General features: G+C 37.9%; 1 protein-coding gene across 1 annotated transcript; it reads right to left on the reverse strand.

Annotated features, from left to right (window-relative positions):
* On the reverse strand, window positions 1–27,892 carry LOC112912720 (membrane cofactor protein-like). The gene is made up of 12 exons (XM_072733367.1): window positions 27,673–27,892; window positions 22,637–22,816; window positions 22,214–22,313; window positions 18,661–18,746; window positions 17,601–17,798; window positions 12,539–12,721; window positions 9,605–9,652; window positions 4,172–4,222; window positions 3,642–3,677; window positions 3,035–3,095; window positions 2,613–2,723; window positions 1–1,485 (listed from the first exon to the last, which is right to left on the reverse strand). Exons 1-11 carry the CDS (start codon window positions 27,788–27,790, stop codon window positions 2,714–2,716), a joined length of 1,071 nt encoding a protein of 356 aa, XP_072589468.1. The 5' UTR covers window positions 27,791–27,892; the 3' UTR covers window positions 1–1,485; window positions 2,613–2,713.
* Between the last annotated feature and the right edge of the window lie 2 nt (window positions 27,893–27,894).

Raw genomic sequence — 27,894 nt, forward strand, 5'->3', positions numbered from 1 at the left:
TTTCTTTGCAAATGAATAATTTATTTTGAATTGTAGTTCTTTACATATGGAGAGTATTTTAAAAATTGTTTCCCCACCTATATACTACTAGGGATGCTCTGCTAAGTTGTCCTACAAGTGTCATTTAAGGGAAAACAGGCCAGATGTTCATACCAAAATTTATGCACAGTTCAAAGCAGCATCAAAGGATGGTGACTACATTTAAAACAAATTAAAATGTCAGCATTATGGCTTAGTGGTTGCACTCATGAGAGTACTAGAACTAGAAAATAAGTTCAATAGATCTCAAGATTTTAATTGGATCAAAAGATAAACTGATGCACTGGTTTGTGGAAACCATTTGGTGCATCTGCTCTGCCTCCGAGGTGGATTTACTCTGGTAAGTGGTATATTCACCTCCAACCTCCGTTCCCTAAAGGGCAACATATTCAGAAAACATCAATTAAACAGAAATTAAATCCCTCAGGCCTCAGCTGTGTGGATAAGCTAATAGGCCTCTTTCACAGAAAGACTGGGGCGGGGGGGCACTTCTGGCTGCTTCCTCAGTGCTGTGTCCTAGAGTATAGCCAGTTAATAGCTCCTTCTCTGTTACAGTCTTGCAAGCCCCATGGATGTTAGTGCCAGGCAATCAAGGGGCATTCTCTGGGTGGCAGCCACAAGCACCAAAGCCTCGGATGTGGGCACAAGCCCCCTTCTGAAAGATACCAGCAGCTGAGAGCCGGGCCACAGGAAGATGGGGCCCTCCAGCCTTCATGGGCTTTGAAGAGTATTTCGGTGGCCTGCGAGGTGTGTATGACATTAGATGCCTGCCCTTCAGGCCAAAGTTTTTAAGACATGCAAATAGGTCTCTCTCACTGGAAGACAAGGTGTTTCAGACCCCTGCCTCTCCATTGTACCCTGGGGGCTTAGCCAAAGTCAATCCACAGGAGCACTACAAGAACTGTTTCTCAGTTTGCTATATATAGCCTGCTAGACATAAACCCCATTGGCTTTCAAAGCTAGATGTTTTGCAGACCCATCTCTCCGGTGCAGGTCTTAAAGGATGGGGTGCCAGATGTGGGGTTCAAACATTTTGCTTCCCAGGAAGCCGCTCAGAGTTGTGAGTTTCCTGCCTGACTGTGGGTTACCACTCTCGGAGGAGTTTATGGCGAGATACTATCCCAGTCTCTCCTACCCCTTTTGATGTGAATTTTTTTTTAAAGCAGGCTCCATGTCCCATGTGGGGCTTGAAGTCATGACCCCAAGGTCAAGAGTCAGATGCTCCATTGACTAAGCCAGCCAGGTGCCCCTTGATGTGTTTTATCCACCAATGTATAGGAGTCCATCCAGTTAGTTTTCAGATTTCTTTCCAAGAGAACTGCTCTGTATGTAGCTGTAGATTCCGTGCATGTGAGAAGGAGGTGAGTTTAGGGTCCTCCAACGTTGCCATCTTAAATTAAACCAGGTTTAATTTAGGCTCAGGTTGCAAGATCCATTAATTGGTAGCTGGAGAGAGTAATACTTGTTAAGGAACCAGTAAGTATTTTGATGTAGGAGAATTTAAATAAAAAGGGAAAACTGAGGAGCAGAGAGCTATTTTGTTTTGCTTTGCTGAGAAGTTCTTTCTACACAAAACTTATGGACTTGTACAAATAGTCCACTGACAATATTTCCTACTCACTACTATTGTGTATTTGTAATTTAAAAGATATACTACTGATTGAGAAATCCAGTATACATTTCATGCGTTCTACAAATATAAGACTGAAGATTCAAATGAAGGCTTTGTGACTTAAAAAGGATAAGCAATAATATAAAAAACTTTGAGTTCTTTGTGTAAAAAATGTACTTTTTTTTACATAGCCTAAACCAAATGATTAATATAAAGACAAAATATATCATAAAACCATGAATACCAAGAGCCTTAAAATGATTAGATTTGGGGTGACTGGGTGTTTCAGGCAGTTAAGCATTTGCCTTGAGCTCAGGTCATGGTCCTAGGGTCCTGGGATGGAGCCTCACATCGGGCTCTCTGTTCAGTGGGGAGTCTGCTTCTCCCTCTCCCTCTGTGCTCTCTCACTCTATCTCTCAAGTAAGTTAGTAAGTAAATAAATAAATAAATCTTTTTAAAAATTGTTAGGTTTGATCTTAAAGCTATTTCCAAAGCTACAGGGAAAGAAAATTCCTAAAAAAAAAAAAAAAAAAAAGAATCACTACAAATCAGACATTTCAAAGTACCTAATCTTGGTCTATGCTCTAGGATTTGTCCTATGTCTTTTGCTAAATTGAAAGAGATTTCATTAAAATTTAAGTTTGATGTTTAAAAACTCTATTCTCCCTAGAAGATACGTACTTGTACACTTTTTTTTATGATAAGCCTCCTCTTTTTTGCTGTTCTATAAATTAAAAACAAGAATAGAGCTGATGCAGTGCCTTGTAAATCTTACCCCTCAGTAATGTTAATAAACCCCATCAGTTTTATGGCAACCTAGTAAATTAAGAGAACGTAAGAGGGAAATGAAATGGTGCTGCTCTTCCTTCCCCAGTTTAACAAGGATATAAGTATCCACTCTAAATAAAAGCAAATCAGGTTGGGCATTTGCATGAGAACCTACATACCTTTTTATAATTACCTGAGTTGCATAGACAGATGGAAACTTCCATCGTAAAAATTCCAGTGCATACAACCATCCCAAGTCTTCACAGTGAACGGTTCTAAATCTAATCTCGGCCACTAGTCCAATCTAGGAAATAGGGTAAAGCTGGGTAGGGAAGGCGCCAGAATGGTCCATGATTTGATACATATTTTAAATCTCAAATCCCACAGAAATGTTTCTTGCAGTCCTAATAGCTGGAGCCACTCTGCGAGGGATCTGGGTGCAGTGACAGTAAAAGCAGCCAGAGATTGTTTCAGTAAACACATGCAACCAGGATGGCACACTCACAAAGGCATAGTTTTCAAAAAAGACAGCATGCGGGACAAATAAAAAAGCTGCACAAAAGTATGTCAAGAGTGAGAAGGATTATGAGCTGGAAGAAATATACTTTAATTTACCCTTTCTTCTCCCTTTTAAGACATCTGTACAGGCAGGTGCAAAGTACCACGATGCCAACAACTGTAAGAAACCGGGAAAGGACATTGAACTCTGAGAATGGATTGCCAAGACTCAAAATTTAGCAGCAGAAATAAGTAAGTGTCGGTTGCATTTCAGTGGTCAGAAAAATGTTATTTTATTTAAGCACATTATCTATTTACATTCTGTCTGGACTCTTCACTATCTAAAGTCCATTCCCTGGAGTCACTTGAACAGTCCACAGTAAACCACAGAAGAATCATTGCTTAGTTTAGAAAATTACCCAAAGCATCTTTGGGACACAAACTCATGACCAATCATCCCAAAAACACATGTAGTGTTTAGTAGGCTTTGTTACTAAGTGGACACATACAGTATAAAAGGACATACATCCACCAGCAAAACGTAGTGTGTAGTGTAGTAGTGTGTAGTGTATCAGTGTATCATATACAAGGTCAGGCTGTTCTAGACTGGTGTACTTCATTTCAAGCTATATAAACTATAGATACTGAAAAGTCATTTAAAAAATAACACACTTCTTGGCAGTCATATTTTGATTTAAGTGGCATCGGCGTTTGGGCTACTTACGGATAGTGAGAACAATCACAGCAAGGATGCCTACATCTGAGAAAAAATGAAAACAGTTTGAAGATTGAGCACACAAGGGTCCCAGGGGGTAGCTGCATCTAACTTAGATCAGATCATCTATATGCTATGGCAACAGAACTGTTGCTCAGGTTAGTTTGAGCACAAGTGCTAGTACATCCAGCTCATTCTGATCACAGAACTCTTTTTATCAGATTTAGGATGGACTTTGTGAAACTCTTCAGCAGAATCTGACTTTTCATTGTTTTGTGCTATCAGTACTACACCAGGGTATTTAGTAAAGCTCATGAGGACCATTAGAATTCCCTAAATTAGAGAAAATTACCTACAGGTCTCCATACATAGTACCACTTACATTTATTATCTTATCTAGACTACTAAAATAATTGTAAATGTCAAATTTCGTGAAACTTTGTTCCTTCCTTAACTACAAATAATTGGAACACAATAAATATGTCCAGGTAGAACTCCAAGACCTCATAATGCAGACTAATTAGTAGTCAAAATTATACCTAATTCTTCAAAGTCTTCAACTGATAGATATTCGTTGGACTCAGGATAACCTAGGGGAAAAAATGGAAATAAGTAAAAAAGAAAGACAGATGAAAGCTGAAAGATCCATAAATTCACTGATTTTTGTTTTTTGCCTTTGTATAAAACTACTTATAATTTCATTTTCCCTAATGTTTCTCAGTAAGATTGGTATCATAAATTATAAATTTATTTTTTTCTATTTTTTAATAATAAATTTGTTTTTAATGGTGTTCAATTTGCCAACATACAGAATAACACCCAGTGCTCATCCTGTCAAGTGCCCCCCTCAGTGCCCACCACCCAGTCATCCCCACACCCCGCCCACTTCCCCTTCCACCACCCCTAGTTCATTTCCCAGAGTTAGGAGTCTTCCATGTTCTGTCTCCCTTTCTGATATTTCCTACCCATTTTTTCTCCCTTCGCCTCTATTCCCTTTCACTATTATTTATATTCCCCAAATGAATGAGACCATATAATGTTTGTCCTTCTCTGATTGACTTATTTCACTCAGCATAATACCCTCCAGGTCCATCCACGTGGAAGCAAATGGTGGGTATTTGTCATTTCTAATGGCTGAGTAATATTCCATTGTATACATAAACCACATCTTCTTTATCCATTCATCTTTTGATGGACACCGAGGCTCCTTCCACAGTTTGGCTATTGTGGCCATTGCTGATAGAAACATCGGGGTGCAGGTGTCCCGACGTTTCATTGCATCTGAATCTTTGGGGTAAATCCCCAACAGTGCAATTGCTGGGTCGTAGGGCAGGTCTATTTTTAACTCTTTGAGGAACCTCCACACAGTTTTCCAGAGTGGCTGCACCAGTTCACATTCCCAACAACAGTGTAAGAGGGTTCCCTTTTCTCCTCATCCTCTCCAACATTTGTGGTTTCCTGCCTTGTTAATTTTCCCCATTCTCACTGGTGTGAGGTGGGATCTCATTGTGGTTTTGATTTGTATTTCCCTGATGGCAAGTGATGCAGAGCATTTTCTCATGTGCGTGTTGGCCATGTCTATGTCTTCCTCTGTGAGATTTCTCTTCATGTCTTTTGCCCATTTCCTGATTGGATTGTTTGTTTCTTTGGTGTTGAGTTTAAGAAGTTCTTTATAGATCTTGGAAACTAGCCCTTTATCTGATACGTCATTTGCAAATATCTTCTCCCATCCTGTAGGTTGTCTTTTAGTTTTGTTGACTGTATCCTTTGCTGTGCAAAAGCTTCTTACCTTGATGAAGTACCAATAGTTCATTTTTGCTTTTGTTTCTTTTGCCTTCGTGGATGTATCTTGCAAGAAGTTACTGTGGTTGAGTTCAAAAAGGGTGTTGCCTGTGTTCTCCTCTAGGATTTTGATGGAATCTAGTCTCACATTTATATCTTTCATCCATTTTGAGTTTATCTTTGTGTATGGTGAAAGAGAGTGGTCTAGTCTCATTCCTCTGCATGTGGATGTCCAATTTTCCCAGCACCATTTATTGAAGAGACTAGACTGTCTTTCTTCCAGTGGATAGTCTTTCCTCCTTTGTTGAATATTAGTTGACCATAAAGTTGAGGGTCGACTTCTGGATTCTCTATTCTGTTCCAATGATCTATGTGTCTGTTTTTGTGCCAGTACGTAAATTATAAATTTATATTTGATGTCATCAACAACCTTCTTCCTGCCCACTGATATTTCCTGTGGACAGTTTTCTATTGTCACAGGAAATATTCTGTGTAGTGGAAGCAAATATTGGGCTATCATATCCTCCAAATTAGCCTGAATTCAACATGATTCTACTTAAAATTAAAATACAGAGGAGGACGTTACAACAGTTTCAAAGTTGGTCTGGAATAGAAAGACTTTTCAACCTAACAAAAGCCATTTGTGAAAACTCCATGACCAACATATTTAATAGTGAAAGGCTAAAGTTTTTCCCTAAAGGTCAGGAGCAGGAGAGGGCGCCTGTGTTTGCCACTTCTATTCAACATAATATTGTAAGTTTATATCAGAGCAATTAGGTAAAAAAGAAATAAAAGACATCTAAATTGGGAAAAAATAAAATGATCTCTGTTCATAGATGACGCGATCTTTTGCATAGAAAACTCCAAGGATTACACAGAGACATACACACACCACAAACTTGGTAGAACTACTAAATGAATTCAGTAAAGTTGTAGGACAAAGTCAACACGTGAAAATCAACTGCATTTCTACACTAAAAGGAAGCAATCTAAAAAGGAAATTAAGAAAACAATTCCATTTACAATTGAATCAAAAAGAGTAAAAGACTGAAATAAACATGTATACTGAAAAACTATAAAATATTGTAGAAAGAAATTTAAAAAGACACAAAGGGAAAGCAATCCTGTGTTCATGGATTGGAGGATCTACTAATGTTAAGATGTATATATGATACAAAGCAATCTACAGATGAAGTGCAACCCCTATCAAAATCCTAATGATGCTCTTTGCAGAAATAGAAAAATCCATCCAAAAATTCATTTAGAATCTCAAGGGACTAGGAATAGTCAAGGCAATCATGAAAAGAGAAAGCAAACGTGAAAGGAGTCATACTTCCTGATTTAAAAACTTACTATAAAACTACAGTAATCAAACAGAATGGCACTGGCATTCAGACCAATGGACTAGAAGCCAAAAAATAGACCTTTGCGTATATAGTCAAGTAATTCTCCACAAGGGTGCTGATAACATTTGATAGGGAAAGAGAAATCTTTTTCACAAATGGTTTTGAAAACTGGATAATCACATACACAAAAGGATGAATTTTAACTCTTGCCGTACACCAAACACGAAAATTAATTCAAAATGGATCAAAGATGCTAAAGATCTAAAACTATAAAACCCTTCGAAGCAAATAAGAGCACATGCTTCATGATGTTGAATCTGACAACGATTTATTGAATGTGACACCAATAGCATAGGCAACAAAATAAAACAGATAGATTAGACCGCATCAAAACTAAAAACTTTTGTGCATCAAAGGAAACTAACAATAGAGTGAAAAAACAGCCAAGAGAATGGGAGAAAACACCTGAAACTCATGTAATAAGGGAGTAATGTCCAAAATATAAAATGAACTCCTAAAACTCAAAAATAAAACAAAAGCCCAACCCATCAACAATGGACAAAGGACTTAGACATTTCTCCAAAGAAGATATGCAAGTGGCCAATAAGCACAGGGAAAGATGTGTAACACATTATTAATCATTAGGGGAATGCAAATAAAAACCACAGTGAGATACTACCTCATGTATATTACCTAACATATATTATGGTAGCGATTATCAAAAAGCAGAAAATAGGGCGCCTGGGTGGTTCAATGGTTGAGCATCTGCCTTTGGCGCAGGTTGTGATCTGGGGGTCCTGGGATCGAGTTTTGCATCGGGCTCCCCGCAGGGAATGAGAAACATTACTCAGAGTAGCCAAAGCGTCTATCAGCAGATGGAAAAATACGCAAAATATACAAAACCAATGTAATATTATTCAGCCATCAAAAGGAACAAAACTCTGATATATGGTACCAGGTGGGCGAAACTTGAACACATCATGCCAAGTGAGATGTGGCAGAAATGATTTCACTTCTATAAAATACCTAGACTGGCCAAATTCCTAAAGACAGAAAACAGAATTGTTACCAGGGCTGGTGGGGGGAGAGTTACTGTTAAATGAATGTAACGTTTCAATTGGAGATGATAGAAAAGTTTTAGAGATGGCTGGTAGCGATGGTTACAAACAATGTGGGTGCATTTCATGCCACTGAAATGTACACTTACCATGGTTAAAATAGTAATAAAATATAATAAAAGCTTATCTTTTATTAACATACAGAATGGTCCAAATATTTCTGAAAAGGTGTTCCTGCCACATATTAAAACAGATCATAGTTCTGTTAGAGTGGGGAGAAAAAAAGAACAATTCAGTGCTGCCCTGAGAATTGTCAGAGTCCAAGGAAACAGAAAGATGACCAGAAGACCTATGAAGTTAATGACAAAAAAAGTGGCTCTTGAAAATTGTTGGAGAGAGGACAATTTACTCAACAGATGTCCCTCCTTGGCCACCGGGTGGGGGTGGGTGGAGGAGACAGGAACGCTGTCTCATTCCATGCACCATAATGAATTTCAGATGCACCAATGATTTAAATGCAAAGACTGCAATCAGAACTCAGGGTTAAAATGTTTATAAAGTTGTAGCATGGGGAAAGCCTAAAACTTTTATAAGGAAGACACAACATGTGTAGCCATTAGGGAAAAGATCATTACATCTGCTAATCCATCTATCTATTGATATAAAATAACTACACGTGTAAAAGAACACTAACAGAATAGCTAACCAAATCAATATGGTTTACATTTCAAGGTCATCATTGAAGAAAATGGCAGTAAATCTAAATACAACTGCCATATAAGACATTAAATGGAAAAAGTGCAAGTTTCAGAAAAATATATACAATATGATGTCAATTTTATTTAAGATAAAAGAAAAGATGTCCAACTATATGTATAACTACATATCGAAGGACGCTGATGTACAGAAATAGACACCCTAAACTATTAACTATGATTAATTCAGTTAATCAACTAGAGAAAAAAAGAAGGGTAATTCTTCACTCTGTACACTTTCACAATGTTTGAAAATTTACAAAAATATATTTGTATGCCACTCATGCAACAAAAAGTTATAAAAAGCAATCTAGAGGTGCCTGAGTGGCTCAGTCAGGTAAGCATCTGCCTTTGGCTGAGGTCATGATCTGGGGTCCAGGGGTGGAACTCCGCCCCCATCAGGCTCCCTGCTCAGCAGGCGTCTGCTTCTCCTTCTCCCCTTCTCTCCTCATGCTCTTTCTCCTTCCTTCCTCCTCAAATAAATAGATAAAATATTTTCAAAAAAAGCAATCTATAACCAATTGAATACAATAAAAAAATCTTAAAATAAAATTGACTAGTGAAAATAAGGCCAAAAAGCCCCTGAAAAAAAATGTTCACTTCATATTAGAAGGGTTTTAACTTATAATAACGAGCTTTCACAAATCAACAAGAAAAATATTTTAGAAACCTAATTTCAAAAAATGAGCAAAAGGCATGGATAAATCAATGTAGACCAAAAATGTTCAGCTTCATTGATACTTAAAAAATGCAGGGATGCCTGGGTGGCTCAGCAGTTAAGCATCTGCCTTTGGCTCAGGGCATGATCCTGGAGACCTGGGATCGAGTCCCATGTCAGGCTCTCTGCATAGAGCCTGCTTCTCCCTCTGCCTGTGTCTCTGCCTCTCTCTCTCTCTCTCTCTCTCTCTCTCTCTCTCATGAATAAATAAATAAGATTTATTTTAAAAATGCAAATTATAACAAGATATAACTTTGCACTCATCATCTTATAAAGTTGTTAGCAATATAAGCAGGAGAAAGAATTACTGAACCTGGATATCTTGAAACTGGAGGTTTGGTTGGATGAGTAGGCTTGAAACCTGGGAAAAGAAATTTGATTCAATTCACCAGCCTTATCAATATAAAATTATGGATTTAATTTTGATTTTTTATTTTTAAAAAGGATTCATTATTTCTCAAAATGGAAAACACACATGCTTTCAAAGCTTTGCAATTCTACTTCTGGGGATTTAACCTAATATATATCTGCATAAGTACACAAGAACATTCACTACAGCTTTGTATTTTATATGGAAATCCTGGAAGTTAACTGATAATAAACCATAAAAATAATGTGTTCGGAGTAAACACATCTTTAAAAAAAAAAACATCCAAGTGGTATCATACTACATAAGACATATCTTTTTTCTTCTCTGCCTAGTATTTCTTGGGCTTTTTAAAAAATATTTGCACATTTAGATATGCCTTAACACCATTCTATGTTGCTGATCTTTTGATAGACTTTCTCAATTGATGATAAAAAATGACAATCCCATGGAGAGTTTTGATTTTATTTTTGAAAAAGATCCCTGTAGCTTCTCCTCTCCAAAAGCTTTTTCTCATGATTCTTCCAAAAACTAAACTCTATCAGTTTTTTATAAATCTCTTATGAAATGTTTATGGTTCAACTCCTTCAAAAGAGCATATCAACAAACATAGTATACCACAGTGTGTATACCCACCAGGACCATGTGAGTAAACATGGATGGGTCAAGGAATATAAATTTCACATGCAATCTTATTTTATCAGCCCACCAACCATTTATTTCCCCTAAGCCTCACAGCACTCAACTAAAGTACACAAGGAGGCTATCTGGTACTAGGTTTACAGGAATTATAAAAAGAAGTGTTCTCATTACCATGTTAACATGCATAATTCTTCCAAATCCTTTGAAATAGTATGGCCATAGGAAATATACAAACAAATTAAAAGCCAATAATCATGATATGTTTGAGTTCAACACCTTCATGACATAGGAAATTAGAGTCCACAGAAATGAGGTTATCCGAATAAGCAGAGCCAATCAAAACCGTGAGTGAGGTCAGCCCAGGCTAATGCTCTTCCCACTATTCCTAACATCTCCTTCTTTCTGCTGCAAAGAGAGGCCAGAGACAGCAGCACTGAAATCAGGAATATATTTCCTTCCATCATAGTAAAATCATCTTTCAAGTCTTAAGTAGAGTAGCTGACAAGCAGTCTCTGAAAGAAATCTCCATTTCATTTCAATGAATGAAGATTTTTCCAGGCTTTTGGTTGCTATGAAATTTAGGTGCAGTTGCCAAATAAAGATGCCCAGTGAAGAAAAAAAGAATAATTGTATGAAGCAGGAAGGGATGGGGCTGGAGGAAGACATACAGGTCTTATTCTGGAGACAACAGAAATTTCCCAGTTTAAATTGTGCTACATAGGACACCGGGGTGGCTCAGTGGGTTAAGCGTCTATCTGCCTTCAGCTTAGGTCATGATCCCGGGTCCTGGGAATGAGCCCCACATCAGGCTCCCTGCTTAGGGGGGAATCTCCTTCTCCCTCTCTCTCTGCCCCTCTCTATGCTTGTGTGCTCTCTCTCTCTCTCAAATAAAATAAAATCTTAAAAAATATATACTTTGCTACATAAAAAAACAAAAACTAAGCTGATTGCAGTCCAGCAATTGAGACATAGTCCTGGGCCAGGAAGATACCCTAAAGGAGCTAACAGATTACATCACTTTTAAAAGGAATAAAACAGCAAATGCAATGACACAGAAAACATGCATGTTAAAAAACAGAAGCTATAGGCCTTCTTCACTAATATTAATTCGAGTGATCCTGTAAGTCATATAAGCTACCTTTAGGAGCTTCCTATATGCCAGGTACTGTGCTAAGTGCTAAATGCATCCCATTTGCACTTTATGTAACTTGCCCAGCTTTACACACCTGTTTATATCTGCAGACTACACCAAATAATTTTAGAATAATTAGATATAACAACTGAAATGACTATACACATATCCTTCATCCTTTCATTACTAAAAATGATGAAAGAGTGTAAATCACATGAATGTAAAGGATTTTTGTAAAACATAAGCAGGAAAGTACTAATCTGAATGACTCAAAATTAGAGGCTTTATGGGGATCCCTGGGTGGCTCAGTGGTTTGGCGCCTGCCTTTGGCCCAGGGTACGATCCTGGAGTCCCAGGATTGAGTCCCGCATCAGGCTCCCTGCATGGAGCCTGCTTCTCCCTCTGCCTGTGTCTCTGCCTCTCTCTCTCTCTCTCTCTCTCTCTGTCTATCATGAATAAATAAATACAATCTTAAAAACAATCTTAAAAAAAATTAGAGGCTTTACATTGGGAGAAGTTGGTACTGAAAAACACAATGATGTAGAACCAACTACTTGGGAATTACTACTTTCATTTCATTTATATGAATTATACCTTTTATTGTTGACCTATAAATGTAAAAATTTTCATGTTTCAATTCACTCTAAAAGTGGCTGCTATGCATTCTTATACATAAAAATACTACACAAGGGGCGCCTGGGTGGCTCACTCAGTTAAGCATCTGCTTTCAGCTCAGGTTGTGATCCCAGGGTCCTGGAATAGAGCACCACATCCGGCTCCTTGCTCATCAGGGAGCCTGCTTCTCCCTCTCTCTTTGCCTGCCGCTCCCCCTGCTTGTGCTCTCCCTCTCTCTCTCCTTCCGTCAAATAAATAAATAAAGTCTTAAAAAAATACTATACAGGAGAAATTTATATACCTGACATATTAAGACCCTATGAAAATATACAGAATCACAACATAGAAATTATGTCATGTCTCAGTCATGGAAATAAATACAAGACGGAGTTAAATACTAAAATTTCCTTTTCTCAGTGATTCAGTATCACCGATATATAATGTCAAAGAAATAAAAATTAAAACAAAAAGATGGAAAAAGACATTTGTACCTTTAATACATTTTGGTATTTTAGGATCCCAAGTACTATTCTCACCACAGAACACTCTGTTGCTGCCATTAAGATAGAAGCCTGGGAGGCATTCAAGTAGAACCATTGCTTGGTAGTAATATTTTTCTTTGATTCCTGATGTCAGTCTTCCATGTTCAATTACTGGGTAGTCACATTTGACCACTGAAAAATAGAGAAACTCTAGAATTAATGGAAAGCTACTTTAGCACAGGATCAGAAAAAATTGTGCAAAATAATAATTCCCAGTGTGAAGAAAAATACAAGGAATGAAAGGTAAGATGTTAATTAAAAGGAAAAAAAAAACTACGTAAGAACCTGGTATTTATATGTATATTTTAACTCCAGGGAAATGGATTTAGAAAAATCTAGTAACTATTTTCCTCCTAGAGAAGACTAACATTATAGTTTATTGGCTTTCCTACATTTTTTCCCATTAGTGACAAGTTTTGAGAGAGGTCTGACTGCCACATACACATTTGGGGTAAGTTCAAGAGCAACTTTTGATCATCCTTTGCTCTAGGGATTTTTTTAAAGGTCATGCTGACACTGATTGCAGTACCCTGCTTTCCCAGGAAAGCAGGAAACACATACTCTTCTGAAAAAGTAATACTTGAGCTCAAACTTAAAAGTCGAAAAGCAGGTAGCCATGCACACATACGCAGAACGGTCGTTCTCAGGGAGCAACAACATACACAAACAGGGATTTGCAAGAAATGGAAAGGCCAGTGGACTTAGGGCAGCGTTTTCCAAACATCTTGGCCTGCAGCCTAGAGATCAAATGGCACATTTTACCCTGCAAACCAGTATGTGAGCACACAGGCCTGAAATACAAGTTAGCCTCATGCCAGTGGACTCTGCTCAATTTCCCATTCTACTCTGCTTCTTACCAAGTAAACTACTGGTCATGACCTGATAGATCGCTCTCAGGATCTACTAAGGGGCTTGGCAGATTTTGGAACCAAAAACCAATACCATAGGGTTGGGGCAGGGACTACAACAGAACATCCTAGGACGTTCAATCTGACCAACAGACAAGGGCCAGAAAGAGGAGAGCCTTTTCAACCAGAGGACTGCTCTTCCTCTGTTCCCCAGGGTTCTGTCTTTCCATCAGCTCTCATTCCCCTTCTGCCTGAGGAACTTCCTGTAGCAATTCCCATAGTGCAGGTCGGCTCATGACAAATTTCCTTGGCGTGGGTTTATCTCAGAAGGTTTCATTTCATCACCTTCAGTCTTGAAAGACTCCTCCTTGACGGAGAATTCTAGATTACGTGTTTTGGGGTTTTTCCAGCACGCTAGCAGATACTGTCTTCCAGTCTCCACTGTTCCTCAGCACGAGTCAGCTGTCACTCTTACTTGGGGGAGGACACTGTGACATGTGTTTATTCTCCCCTCTTCCTGGCTGCTTTGCCTTTAACCTTGTAGTTCTACCATGATGTGTTTAGTTCAGTGGGGGTTTCTTGGTAAACTAGAAAAATGTGTTTATCCTGCTGGGGTCAGACTTCCTTGGTTCTGTGAGGTTATTGTTTTGGGACACATGTGGGTAATTTGGGGCCAATATTTATTCAAATCACCTAGTAAAGACACAGAAGACTTGCATTACCCCCCAACATTTCCTCATGCCCCTTTGTAATCAACCCTCCCCACCTCCACAACCCCCTTCACCAACCAGCCAAACACTGATCTGTTTTCTATCTCTATACAGTTGCTTTTCCAGAATGTCATAATGGGACCACTGCCCCTGAGTATGGCTTGTTTCACTTAGCATAATGCATTAGAGATTCATTCTCGTTGCTGCATGGATTAGAGCACACTCCTTTCTATTGCTGAGGAGTATTCCATCGTGTGGATGTACCGCGGTTGTTTATTCACTCACCAGTTGAAGGACAAGTGGGTTGTTCCCAGTTTGGGGTGATTATAACTAAAGCAGCTGAATATTCTCACACAGGTTCCTATGTGAGTATGATTTTATTTTATTTTGATTGATGAATCATATGGTAAGTTATTTGTTTTTGATTTCAGTCATCCTAATAGATGTTTAGTGGTATCTTTTTTTGGTTTTAAAATACATTTCTTAAATTACTAATTATATTGAGAAACTTGTCACGTACTTTTTTGCCGTCCATATATCATGTTTATTGAACTAGGTCTACTCAAATACTTTGTTCTTTTTTTAAAAACTAGTTTGTTTTCTAATTATTGAGCTTGAGAATTTTTTATGTATCATAGATAAAAGTCCATTATCAGATAGGTGCTTTGCAAATATTTTCTCCCAGTCTACTGCTCACTTTTTACCCATTCTTTTAACAGTTCTTTTGTAGACCAGAAGTTTTGAGTTTAGAACATGCAATTTTTTTTCTTTCTTTTTTTAAAAAATTTTTTTCTTTCAAAGATCATGCTTTATGTGTGGTATTTAAGAAATCTTTGGTTAGGTCACAAATATTTTATATGTTTTCTTGCCAAAATCGTACTGTTTTAGGTTTTACATGTAATCTATGATCCATTTTCCTCTAAAATTTATTTATTTTTAATTTTAAAAATTTGAATATAGTTGACACACATTATCTTAGTTTCAGGTGTTCCCCAACTTTATATGTTATGCTATGCTCTGAGATTTTGTCGATGCCTTTTATGATGAGATAGTTGCTTCCTTTCCATGGAATATATATATATATATATAGTTGCTTCCTTTCCATGGAATATATATATATATATATATATATATATATATATATATATACCCATTTGCTAAATGAGTGATTCACAATAATACCAAGCTTGTTGAGAAATTTTATCCCAAAAAAGATCAATTCTGTCAAGTGCTTTTTTTAAACATCTATTAAGAAAGTCACATTTTTTTCTTATCCAGTGTCTTGATCTAGTAAATTACACTGATTAATTTTTACATTTGAATTCTTGCATTTATGGAATAAATATTACTCTGCTATGATGTATTATTATTGTTATATAAGGCAGGATTTGCTTTGTCAATATTATGTTGAGAAGTTTTGATTCTGTGTTCATTAAAGATATTGTTTGTAATTTTCTTGCAAAGTTTTTGTCTGGTTTTGTCATAAGGATAATGCTGTTCTCATGAAAGGAGTTGAGAAGTATTCTCTTTTCTTATATGTCTTGAAGAGTTTGCATAGACATACTATTTTTTATTTCTGAAATGTTTGTTAGAACTTTCTATGGAGGCCATCTGGGCCTGCAGTTCTCATTGTGGGAAGGTATTTAACTAAACATTTTACTTCTTTAATAGATATAAGACTATTCAGGGGTGCCTGGCTGGCTTAGTGGGTAAAGTATGTGACTGTTGATCTTGGGGTTGTGAATTCAAGCCCCACATTGGGCACAGAGTTTACTTAAAAAAAAAAAAAAGATGATGACTATTCAGGTTATGTATATCTGAGTGAGCTTTGGTTGGTATTTTGTATCTTCCAAGGAATTTGCCTATTTCATATATAAGTTGTCAAATTTATAGGCACAGTTGTTTTCATAATATTCCCCTATTATCCCTTAAACATCTGTAGGATATTTAGTGTTGTCCTCTTTTTCATTCTTGATACTGATCCTCTCTTTTTCTTTCAGTCTGGCTACAACGTTATATATCTTATTATCTCCAAGAACCAGGTGTTGGTTTCATTAATTTTCTCTTTTCAATTTCATTGACTTATTTCTATTGATATTATCTCCTTCTGTCTCCTTGTCTGTTTCCTTTTTAAAGATTTTATTTATTTATTCATGAAAGTCACAGAGAGGCAGAGACATAGGTAGAGGGAAAGCAGGCTCCCTGCAGGGAGCCTGATGCAGGAATCGATCCCAGGACCCTGGGATCATAACCTGAGCCAAAGGTAGATACTCAACCATTGAGCCACCCAGGTGTCCCTCTGTCTCTTTGTTTTGAGTTTAATCTGCTCTTCTTTTTAGAAGCACAGATTATTAAGACTTCTTTTTTTCTATCATAACTATTTCACGTTATGAATTTTCCTCAGAGCAATGTTGTTGTTGTAACAAATTTTGATATGCCATGTTTTCATATTTCTTCAATTCAAAACACTTTCTAAATTCTCTTATGAATTCTTCTTTGATTCATAGGTTGCTTAGAAGTGTCTTGCAAAACAAATAAAAATAAAAAATAAAAAAAAGAAGTGTCTTGCATAATTATCAAATATTTGAAGATTTTCTGGGTTATCTGTCTTGATTTCTACCTTCATTCCATTGCAATAAACAAATGTATTCTGAAAAATTTCAGTTTTTTGAAATTTGTTAAAAATTATCTTGCTCGTTTTAGAGAATGTTCCATGTGCACTTGAAAAGAATAAATATTTTGCTGTTATTCAGTGGTTCCTTTCTTCCAAGAGTAAAATCCCTCTAGTGCCTCCTTGCTTTCGATCACTCTCCAGTGTCTTAAACATGGTTTTTATTTACTTATTTATTTATTTTTTTAAATTTTTATTTATTTATGATAGGCACACAGTGAGAGAGAGAGAGAGGCAGAGACACAGGCAGAGGGATAAGCAGGCTCCATGCACCGGGAGCCCGACGTGGGACTCGATTCCGGATCTCCGGGATCGCGTCCTGGGCCAAAGGCAGGCGCTAAACCCTGCGCTACCCAGGGATCCCTTAAACATTGTTTTTAAAATATCTATTGTCCAGAGCTTCTCTCTTGGCAGTGAGATGGTTACTCTTTTACAATTTACTCTGTAGCCAGAACTCTCATATCTTATAAGAAAAAGATTTTCTTATTTTTAACCCAGTATGTGTTGAATTTTTGGGTTCTTTCAAGCAAAAAAATTCCTAACTCATGCATATATACAGTCCACCATGTGAACTAGAATGCTGAGAACATTTGGGATGAGGAGCAGGAAACTCTATAATTGGAACGGATTTCACTTGACCTGTCTTAACCTACATTGGAAGTCAATTTACCAGGAGGAGGCACAGATGACTATTTTGTTTACTTACAGATAAAACTATTTACAAAATGTTTCCAACTTAACAATTTACAAATGAAGAAGGAAATAAATGGAAATATCATTACCTTTACACTGAGGAGGGCGACTACTCCACGTGTTTTTCTCAATACAAATAAGTTCTCTTTCTCCAACAAGGGAATATTGATCTGATCCTTTTAGACGATTACAACTAAAAGTAATTAATTCATTATATTCAAAAATAGTTCTGTGGCTATTGGTGTGTTTTCCATTTTTTACTTTTGCAGGTGGTTGACAGTAAATCTCTTATAAAGGAAATAAAAAGAAATAAAGGAAAGGTGTTAAGAGAGCCTTATAAAGTCCTATGAGCTACCTTCAGTAATTCATTAACATAATTTCTATAGGCTAGCTGTGAATCTAATATCTATTTAGGTTTCTATGAGAAAATGTATTATCCCAAATTCAAACCATACACAAATGAATTTTTAAAACAAAGTTCATTTTCTTGAATACCTATATAAAATACTTATTATTACTTTATAAGGCCATGCCAAGTTTTGTTCTAGTCATTATAAAAGGTACTGAAAATTTAATGAGAAAATATGCTTGTAATTAAAAATAAAATTTACTGCTAGCTGAGAAATTCTTGAAATATTTAAATACATCAATTTGTATTTTATATATATATATACATATATATATATATACCCATTTGCTAAATGAGTGATTCACAATAATACCAAGATATTGTCTTTCTTCACTTTCATCCTTATGAACATAACCATGAAATTTTCCAAGGCTACAAATTATGTGATTTCACAAGAGACTGAATTCAGATATCCTTCTTTAAGCCAGATATTCAAGAGATTTGCAAAAATGTAAAACAATGGGATTACTTTCAGTAATTCAGTAATTTGCTATGGAAGATTTATTTTTCATAAAAATGTTTTGCATATACAGGTATGAGCTTACTATTCCTAAACATGAATGAATGATTATTTTTAAAACTTCTCATTTTTTTTATTCCAATATGATGAATATCAATAACCACAGCCCACATAAAGAAAACATCTTTGGGATCTTTGTCAGCTTAAAAGCTTAAAGGGGATCTGAGGCCTAAAAGATTGAGGCTTGCAGATCTAAATTCTAAAATGAAAATTTACTTACTTTCACATTGTGGGAATTCATCACTCCAATACACCTCATCTCCTTGAAGGTTGCAAGTCAAAACTGAGTTTCCTTCTAAGTGATAACTGAGAAAAGAAAAACTTTCTATTTTCTCTGTTAGTTAACAAGATGCACATAAAAATGAAAATTTTAATACTGTTGCTTTACTACACAACAATAGTTTGAGGGAGAAGCTTCTTAAATAACATTATATAGTGAAAGTGCTAACCATATCTACAATTAATTAGAGTTTCTACATTTTGAGTACTCATTGACCAAAAGCAAAGATGTCTAAATAAATCTGCCATATACCTGTCAGTCTGGTCTCTTTGCTATCTCTAGCGATCACACTACACATTCATTTCTATGCTTATGTTCACACCATTCTTCTCAGTAAAATCAACAACCAAGTAGAGAGATTAGGCCCTAGAGCTTGCCTGTCTGGATCTGAGCCCCAGCTCCATGAATCACTTTGTATTTGAACTCAGGCAAGTCCCTAAATGGTCCTATTACTCAGTGTCCTCATTTATGAAAAGGGGATAACACTGCATACTTCATGGGACTGTTTAAACGATTAAATTAGACTAGCACCTGACAAATAGTGAGTGCTAGCTAAATTTTAGCTCTTGTTAATATTTTTTAGGTAAGAATATTTTTCTGGGTCTAGTTCAGGAATCTTACTCAATGAAATTTTCTCTTGGGTCTTAAGTTCATGGTATTCTCTTCTCCTGCTAGACTCCTACTGTAGTGATCATGAATAATTCCATTTATTCACTACTTCTCATTTATTATTTTGCTTTGACACCTCTCTGTATATACTGTGTTTCTTTTTTTTTTTAATTTTTATTTATTTATGATAGTCACACAGAGAGAGAGAGAGGCAGAGACACAGGCAGAGGGAGAAGCAGGCTCCATGCACCGGGAGCCCGATGTGGGATTCAATCCCGGGTCTCCAGGATCGCGCCCTGGGCCAAAGGCAGGCGCCAAACCGCTGCGCCACCCAGGGATCCCTATACTGTGTTTCTTAACAAGGCTACAACTTCTTTGAGAAGAGAATATGTCTTAAGTGTTTGGTACCCCTCAAACTGCTTAATGGGCTCTCTCTATATAACTACCAACTAGATGTTCCAATATTTTTACTTGATCAAGGTAAAAAAAAAAATAGTTGGTGAGGCTGTTTATATATGGATCCAGTTGCCTTTTTTCTACACAATGGTATTTAGGAGAGGATTCTGGGGAAATGGCAGAGTAGGAAGTACTAAGAATCTATTTCCTTAACCAGACAACAACTGCAAGGACAGAATCTGCCTGATGGGAGTTATTTTGGAACTCCAGAGTCTGTTGATGGCTTGTAATTTCTAAGGAAAGACTTGGACAGGTGAATTGCATTGATTTCAGTCACTATCATCTTAACACAGTGTCAGGTACGCATCTCCCACCCACTGCAGGCAGCTGTGTATTTGTTCCTGGAGCAGCTTAGAAGCAGTTTTAGGAGCAAGGGCGGGTGGGGAGGGCAAAAGGGACCCTGTCCTCCAGACATTGAGGATCCATGCTGTTATCATTGAAATCTTCTTCTAATCACAGAGAAACAGTCAAAGAAGTGGGCAGCCACTCTCATCATACCTACCCCTAACTCTCATAAGTCCTTTTCTAACTGTCTGAAGTGACTTCCAGGGCATTTAAACATCCAGTGCTCTTTGTTCCTCACTTCATTTTTCACTTTTTCCCCTCTCAGGAGCCAGACATTAAAAACCAAAACATTGAACAAAGAGAGAATCTCAAAAGTAGGAAGAGAGAAGAGAGTCATCAAACAAGGGGGGATCCTCAATAATAATATCAACAGAAAAAAAAAATAATATCAACAGATTTCTTATCAGAAGCTTTGGAGGCCAGAAGACACTGGGAGAGTATACTCAAAAAAGTGCAAGAAGAAAAAAAAAACATCAACCAATAATCATCTATTTAGCAAAACTATCTTTCAAAAGTGAAGAGAAAACTAAGACTTTATAAATAAACAAAAGCTGAAAGAGTTAGTGACCACTACATATCCCCTGCAAGCAATAAGAAATGCTCAAGGGAGTCCTGCAAGATGAAGTAAAAAGATATGAGAAAGTATTTTCCATATGGAGAAATAAATATCTCACTAAAGGTAAATACATGAGCAATTATAACAGTTTATATTATTGTAACAATGGCTTATGATTGCAATTTTTTGTTTTCTTTATAACTTAAGAGACTGATACATGGAAAGAAAAAAAAGAAATATAAAACAGTATTACTGTAACTTCAGTTTTTAACTCCAAATCTTGCTATTTACTAACTTAAAGGATTAATTTAAAGAACTATTAGATTATGTTTTGGGACACACAATGTATAAAGATGTAATTTTGTGTAATAAACAACCAAATGGAGTGGGAATGGAGTTATAAAGGAGCAGAGTTTTTGTATGTTATGAAATTAAACTGCTACAAATTCAAATTAGAGTGTTATAATTTCAGGATGTTAAATATAATCCCCAAGATAACCACATAGAAAACAGTCATAGAATATACACAAGAGGAGGGACACCTGGGGGCTCAGTGGTTGAGCATCTGCTTTTGGCTTGGGGTGTGATCCTGGGGACCTGGAATCGAGTCCCATGTCGGGCTCCCTGCATGGAGCCTGCTTCTCCCTCTGCCTGTGTCTCTGCCTCTCTCTCTATATATATATCGCACGAATAAATAAATAAATAAATAAATAAATAAATAAATAAATAAATAAATAAAAATTTAAAAGAAGACAGAGATTGGTAGAATGGATGAAAACACATGACCCAACTATATACTTGCTTAAGATCCAAAGACAAAAACAGGTTGAAAGTAAATGAACTAAAGAAGATATTTCAGCAAATAGTAATCAAAAGAGAGTAAGGTTGATTATACTTTTATATCAGACCAAATAGACTTTAAATCAAGATATTACAAGAGGCAAAATACATTATATATTAATAAAGGGTTCACACAGTGAGAAGACTTAACAGCTGTAAACATTTATGCCACCTGATGACAGACCATCAAAACATATGAGGCAAAAACTGACAGAATTGAATAAAGAGATACACATTTCTACATAATAGTCGTTTCTGCTAGTTGGAGACTTTACTACCCAGTTCACAGTAATGGACAGAATAACCAGACAATACAAGTAAGGAAATAAAGGACTTCAAGAAGACAGTATTTCTGTGAGTCTTCCTTCAAATGTGAGAGTTGGCATTTTAAATAGGGTGCACTTTGTCAAGAATTAAATTGCTGTGATTACTACATTTTGATGCTTACAATAAACTTATTATTAGATATATTAAGTATTAGACAATTTTGCTTTCCTTCAATATAAATTTCTCTGAATTACTTAGGCATCTTTTCAGTCTCTATAAAAAGCCCAAGGGTTGTATGGCAGTAAGTGTGACTTGTCACATAGAAAGCAAATAAAATCCTCTTTCCGGGAAAGCTTGAGAAACAAAACAAAAAAATGGAATTAGTAACATATACCTTATTTCCTCTAAGGAGCAACTTACCCCTCATCACAATGAAAGTGAACTTGATCATTATATCCCGAGGTTAAATTTGGTAAAATGAATTCACCATTTTTGATTTTTGGATGATTACATTCTTTCTCTAAAATAAAAATTTTAAAATTTGTGTTTTTTTTAACACTGATTTCAAAACAGATTTAAATCAAAATCAAAATTTTGCACTACTCTCTGCAATTAATGCAATATTATTCTCTATAACTAACTGGTGTACAAACTTAAAATTCACATTTAACCAGATAAACAATCACCAAGAAAAAGATCCCCTAGGGATTTCTCAAAGAGTACTGCTATCTGAAACCAATTTTCACCTGAGAAAAAATCTTGCTGTAAAATTTATAAAAGTCTCCAGAGAAAGCAAACACACACACACACACACACACACACACACTTTTTTTGTTCACTTACTTGAACAACCTTCTGGGATAGGGAACCATGAGTGATTCTTCTCACAAAAAGTCGAGACAGGAAACGTCATGTAGTACCCTGGATTACACTCATAAAATATTTTCTCCCCAACTGCATAATACTCTTTAAGCATACTCTTCAGTGTCATAGAGTCATATCTTGGTGGTTCACCACAGGCATCTAAGGATAAGATAATAAGAAAATGAGAAAATGTTAATGTTTTATTTTATGTATTTTTAAAAATATATGTAAGTATTTATTTCATTCACCAGCCAAGGACTGTGGTCTGGCAGTAGGTAGGTAATACAGCATAAATGGAAAGACCCTTGGCAAGATTTTATTAATTCTTAGATGCTTTTACCCAGGTGGTGGGAGTCGTGGAGGATGTCCCTTGCCTTGCTTTAAATAACAGCCTAATAGCTTTTTATTTGATGGGGAATAAGTTAAATTTTCTTGCAATGATAGATTGAAGAGACAAAAAAAAAACACCAATGTTTATAGTCTTAAAAATATATATAGGTATGCAACTTTCCCCATTTTTTCCTAAATTCATTTCAAAACTCGCCTTGCCTCTAAGAAGCCTTCTGTAGGCCATAGCACTCTGCTCCAATGACTCTTCCATAGCCTGAAAAAAACAACAATAATTTGTCTCTTCGGGCTCAGTCTCCTCACAGAAGGCAAGTTCCTAGAGGTCAGAGATCATAGGTCATCTTTTTCTACTGCACTCTGTACCCAGTGGAGGCTTCAGAAATGTTAGAGTAACAAGTGATTAGTCCATATTCAATTGCCTCCCTGAAACTAAACCCCATAAGGTTAATGAAGTTAATACTACCAGAAAGTTTATATCTCCCCCCCATTTTTTTTAACAGAGAACTATGTCTCCCTAATCAGATATTGTATCTTTTCAGACCTACTAACAAACTGATGAGCTGTCTCTGCAGAAGCCTGGAATCAAGGTCAGCGGATATGGCTCTATTCCATGAATAAGCAAGGTTGTGCATTCTTTACCAGATAGAAGGAGTCTAAGACCCAAAGCAGGTTATATAGGCTTTCAGCACAGGACCATAGCCTCTGCTCCTGTCCGAAGATAATTTCCTGAGGTCAGGAGCTAAATTTTGCCTCCTTCTGATGCTGAGCATCCACTTCAAAGGGAACATGGGATGTATGCGTATATGTCACTAAGGTACATGCTCCATCTACCTCATGGATAAGACCCTGCCATTTTCATCAACATGTATATAACCTCACCCCTATGATTATTAAAAACAAAACAAAATTTTTTTTTTCTCTCCCCCTTTGGAGAGGACAATTTCAGGCTTACTCTCCTGTCTCCTCCATTGATTGCCTCTCAAACTTCCCTTGCTGCATACCTGATGTCTCTGTGAATGGCTTTGCTGTGTACCAGGACTTGGGTTTGGTTCTAGCCACACATGCTCCACTTGGAAAATGTCATGCTATCTCAAATAACATAATGAAACCAGAGTGTGACCCCTTGCCCAGCAAATAAGATAGATAGTTTTCACACATGCTCAGCAAACATAACAGATGGTCTTCACAGCTCGAATGTCTGATCCACCGCTCTAATTCTACCTTTGCTTCAAGTTCACACCACTGCCATTTCTTCTCTAGAGTGCTATCAGCGTTTCTGAACAGGCCCCCTTACCTATCTCATCATCTTTCATTCATTTCATGTTTCACATTGCTGCCAGAGTCACATTGATACGACAGTGACCAAAACTCTTCCAAGTCAGATACCTTTCGATGACTTCCCCAATGCCCTCATGACAATGCCTAGGGGCTCCTTATCATGGCTAGCTGACTTGTAAAGCCTGTCCCTATCAGGGCTCTGCTCACTCTTGCATAATATTCTCAAGCCCTATTCGATTCCTTACAGTGTCCATTCAATTGCCTAAACTACATCAACACTCCAGATCTCCTTGCATCATTTAACTTCAGCTTTGACCAGAGATCCCACATTCCTCCCACCCCACTCATCTTTCAGTTTCAGTGACATGCCACTTCTTGTGGCTCTTGACATCTCTTATCAAAAAACTAGCTGACGTGTCCTCACGATGCTCCATTTACTTCTTCCACAGAATGCCTCATAGCCTAAGTCGTTACTGTTTGTACTCCCTCCGAGACTGTTACCTTCTGAGGACCACGTATGACATATCACTGCACTTGTAATGCCCAGCGCCACAGCTGAATGAGTGCAGTTAGCAGATCTTCTTAGACAAAAACTCAAATTCTTTTCTGCTCAGCCAATGTCTTCCAGAGAAATCACCAAATCATCATTTTTGTCTTTGTTGTTTTATGCCTCTCTTCAAACTTTTTCATTGGTTGAATGACAGCTCTTTCCCTTTATCAGAGTATTTGATTTCTCTCATGTCAAAATATTTATGCTTTCTTGTTTTATCATGGACCCAATCTCCATTTCTGCTATTATTACAAACAGTATTTAACATTATCAAAGGAGAACTCCAAATAATGGGGATTTTTCCCCCAAGTACGGTAACCAAAGATTCTACATCTTCTTTCTTAAAACAACAGCGGTGATATTACTAATTTTAGCAATAGCGAACCTTCAGCACTACCTGTACCATTATTTTAAGGGCAATTTAACTAACTTATCTTCATACTCATCCTATGAATAGGATACTATTTCCCCCTCTGTAAGATGAGCAAACTAAGGCACAGAAGCTTAAGTAATTTGTCCAAGACAACAGCCCCAGTAACTAGGCAACACTGCTTCCCACCACACTCATCTGAAACCCTCCCGTGCTTCCACCAACACACTTAGCAATGTAGTCCTCAAGACATGGTCTTCTACTGAGTCTGGAAAAATTAAAGTAACCCTGGTTTCGATTCGCTATGTGTTAAGTCAAAAAAAATGGCATAAGCTGCCCTGAAAGAACAGCTAATAACGTCATGTCTGAATTTTAATGATGGTGATTGTTCATTGCTGACTATCCTGTTGCTCTTCACAATGTGTGGCTCTGTGATCTAGTCCTCGGGCTCTCTCTTGCCTCCCTTGTTCTCCTGCTGCCACACCGGGTAGCTCTGCAGTCATCGAATGCCCCCAGCCATGTCATATGTCTAAGCGTCTGATCAATCACACAGCTCCCTCTGCTCTGAACACCCTTCCTTCCTGCTCAGCTGTGGCTCCTGCTCAACCCCTGACTTCTTAACACTGAACCCAGTCAACTGCTCCTCTAGGAAGCATTTTCCCCTTCCCCGGGAGGCAGTGCCCAGTCCCCTCCTCTTGGACTGTCCTCAGCATGGATCTTTCAGTCACTATCACAAGTTTTTGTGTTTAATAGTCCCCCTGGCTGACTCCATTCACACATGCAGCCCTAGCACCAAGCACAGGATGTCCCTTGGAGGGGCTAGGCAAAACATCTGGCGCTCAAAGGGCCACCGCAGTCAAACAGAACACCATGCTGAAGAATACAGAGATGCATCTAATATTGAAAATAATCATCTTTTAGTTTTATGCACTGGAGAAAGATTTGGCCACGCAATTTCTTCTGTTGCCTATCTCCCAGGATTCTGGTAACCTAACAATTGGCCAGATAAGGACTGTTGTCTCTACTTTATAATCTGCAGAGGAAGGAGACCAAGAAACTGCCCTGTAAGTAAGCACTTAGGGATCTTGGCTTCTTCATTAGAGAGAAAGGAAAGACCTAAAGACACCACTCACAACAGGAGATGGTGGGTTTTGTCCACCGAGGCAGAGACTCCTTCTGGAAGAGTAGGACTGGTCCCGAACTGGACAAATGTTCCCTTCTGCAATCTCATGCAGCTGGCAACTGAGTGCCTTGGAGATGGCGAGCCTCCAGGCACAACACTGTCTGCTTACAAACCTGCTTCTGGGCGTGGGAGCTGCCTCAAAATGGACATGTGTATTCTATTCCCCTTATTTCCTTTCCCAACATAAAGAGGCCTCATTTGGGCTTTCTCTAATTTCATACCTATCCTGATTTTACCTTTGAACCTGCAACTTCCTTTTCTGCATTCCTAAGTATCTGTGATCTTCCAATTTTCACCCTATTCATTGTATTTCCTCTCCTCCAAACAATATTCATGGTCTCCTTCATTGTTAGCTCCATGGCTAACCTCAACTTGATCCTTTTTAAAAACTTTTTTTTTCTTTTTGCTTTCTTTTTATTGCCACCAGCCCCTCCCCACCAGTAACAAGCAAGAGGAGAGTATTGTGGGCACTGCAGAGTCTACATAAACAGTAGGAGACAGAGCCTTTCTGACATCAGCTGCCCCGCCTTAGCTTAGGCACCACAGAAAGGCCATCCTAACCCTGGGTCTTTAAAGAACCTTTCGCTGGTACTCTATATAAGCCTCAGCTGAATATTATATTTCATTTTCTGATACTTGAAGGTTATGCAAGACTGTTGATACTGAACAAAAAGCTGGGCATTTTGAATGACAAGCGTGACAAGACAGAGGAGCTCTCTGCATTCTAGTGGGGAGAGCAAGCAGTTTGGCAAGAGTGTCTCCCCATCAGGGAGGGATCTGTGCTGGAGTGTGTGTGTCTGAGATAGGGTGGTCAGACAGGGGGTGACATCTCAATTGAGCTTGAATGTGAGTAAGGAGCCTTATATACAAAGGGCCGGTGGAGAATATTGCAAGTCTGAGGGAATAGTAAGTACAGAATCCCACAGAGGAAGAGTTTGGCCAGTTTTAGTGAAAGATTTTCTGTGCCACTAGACCTTGTTAAATGCTATCAGAGAATCAAGCTCCTTTCCTCCAGAGCACTTCTCTTGGGTTATGTATTCGCTAGCAGTATGTTTTGTCTGCCATTGTCAATCAGTCTTAGCATCCTTGTCTTGACTGCCACTGTGTGGTGCTAACAGTGAGCAAAACAGTCTGTGCTTGTATTTGTGTGCGTGCAAGCAGATCAATAGTGAAATCAGGATCAGGAGGTCAAGGACACAAAGCTCCAGGCCCCTGGGTACCTCTGGCCAGCTCCCCGGATCTGCTCCAGCTCAGGGCCAGAGGGCATAACCTCTCCAGGCTCTTACCAGAGTTTAGAGAAAGCAGGAGCACTGGGGCCACCAAAAGGATCCCGACCAAGCGCCAAGGAAAGCGCTTCTGCGGGCAGCAGGGACAGCTGGTGCGCGGTGCGCGGGACGCCGTCATCTCGCAGGTGCCCAGCGGGAGCCTAGGAGCCGGCCAGGAGGACTCCTCCCCGAGGACTGGCACCGCACGCCACAATCCCCCACCCCAGTTATCCCCGGGCAGGT

Source organism: Vulpes vulpes, chromosome 13, assembly GCF_048418805.1.
Source record: "Vulpes vulpes isolate BD-2025 chromosome 13, VulVul3, whole genome shotgun sequence".
NCBI classification, from domain to species: domain Eukaryota; kingdom Metazoa; phylum Chordata; class Mammalia; order Carnivora; family Canidae; genus Vulpes; species Vulpes vulpes.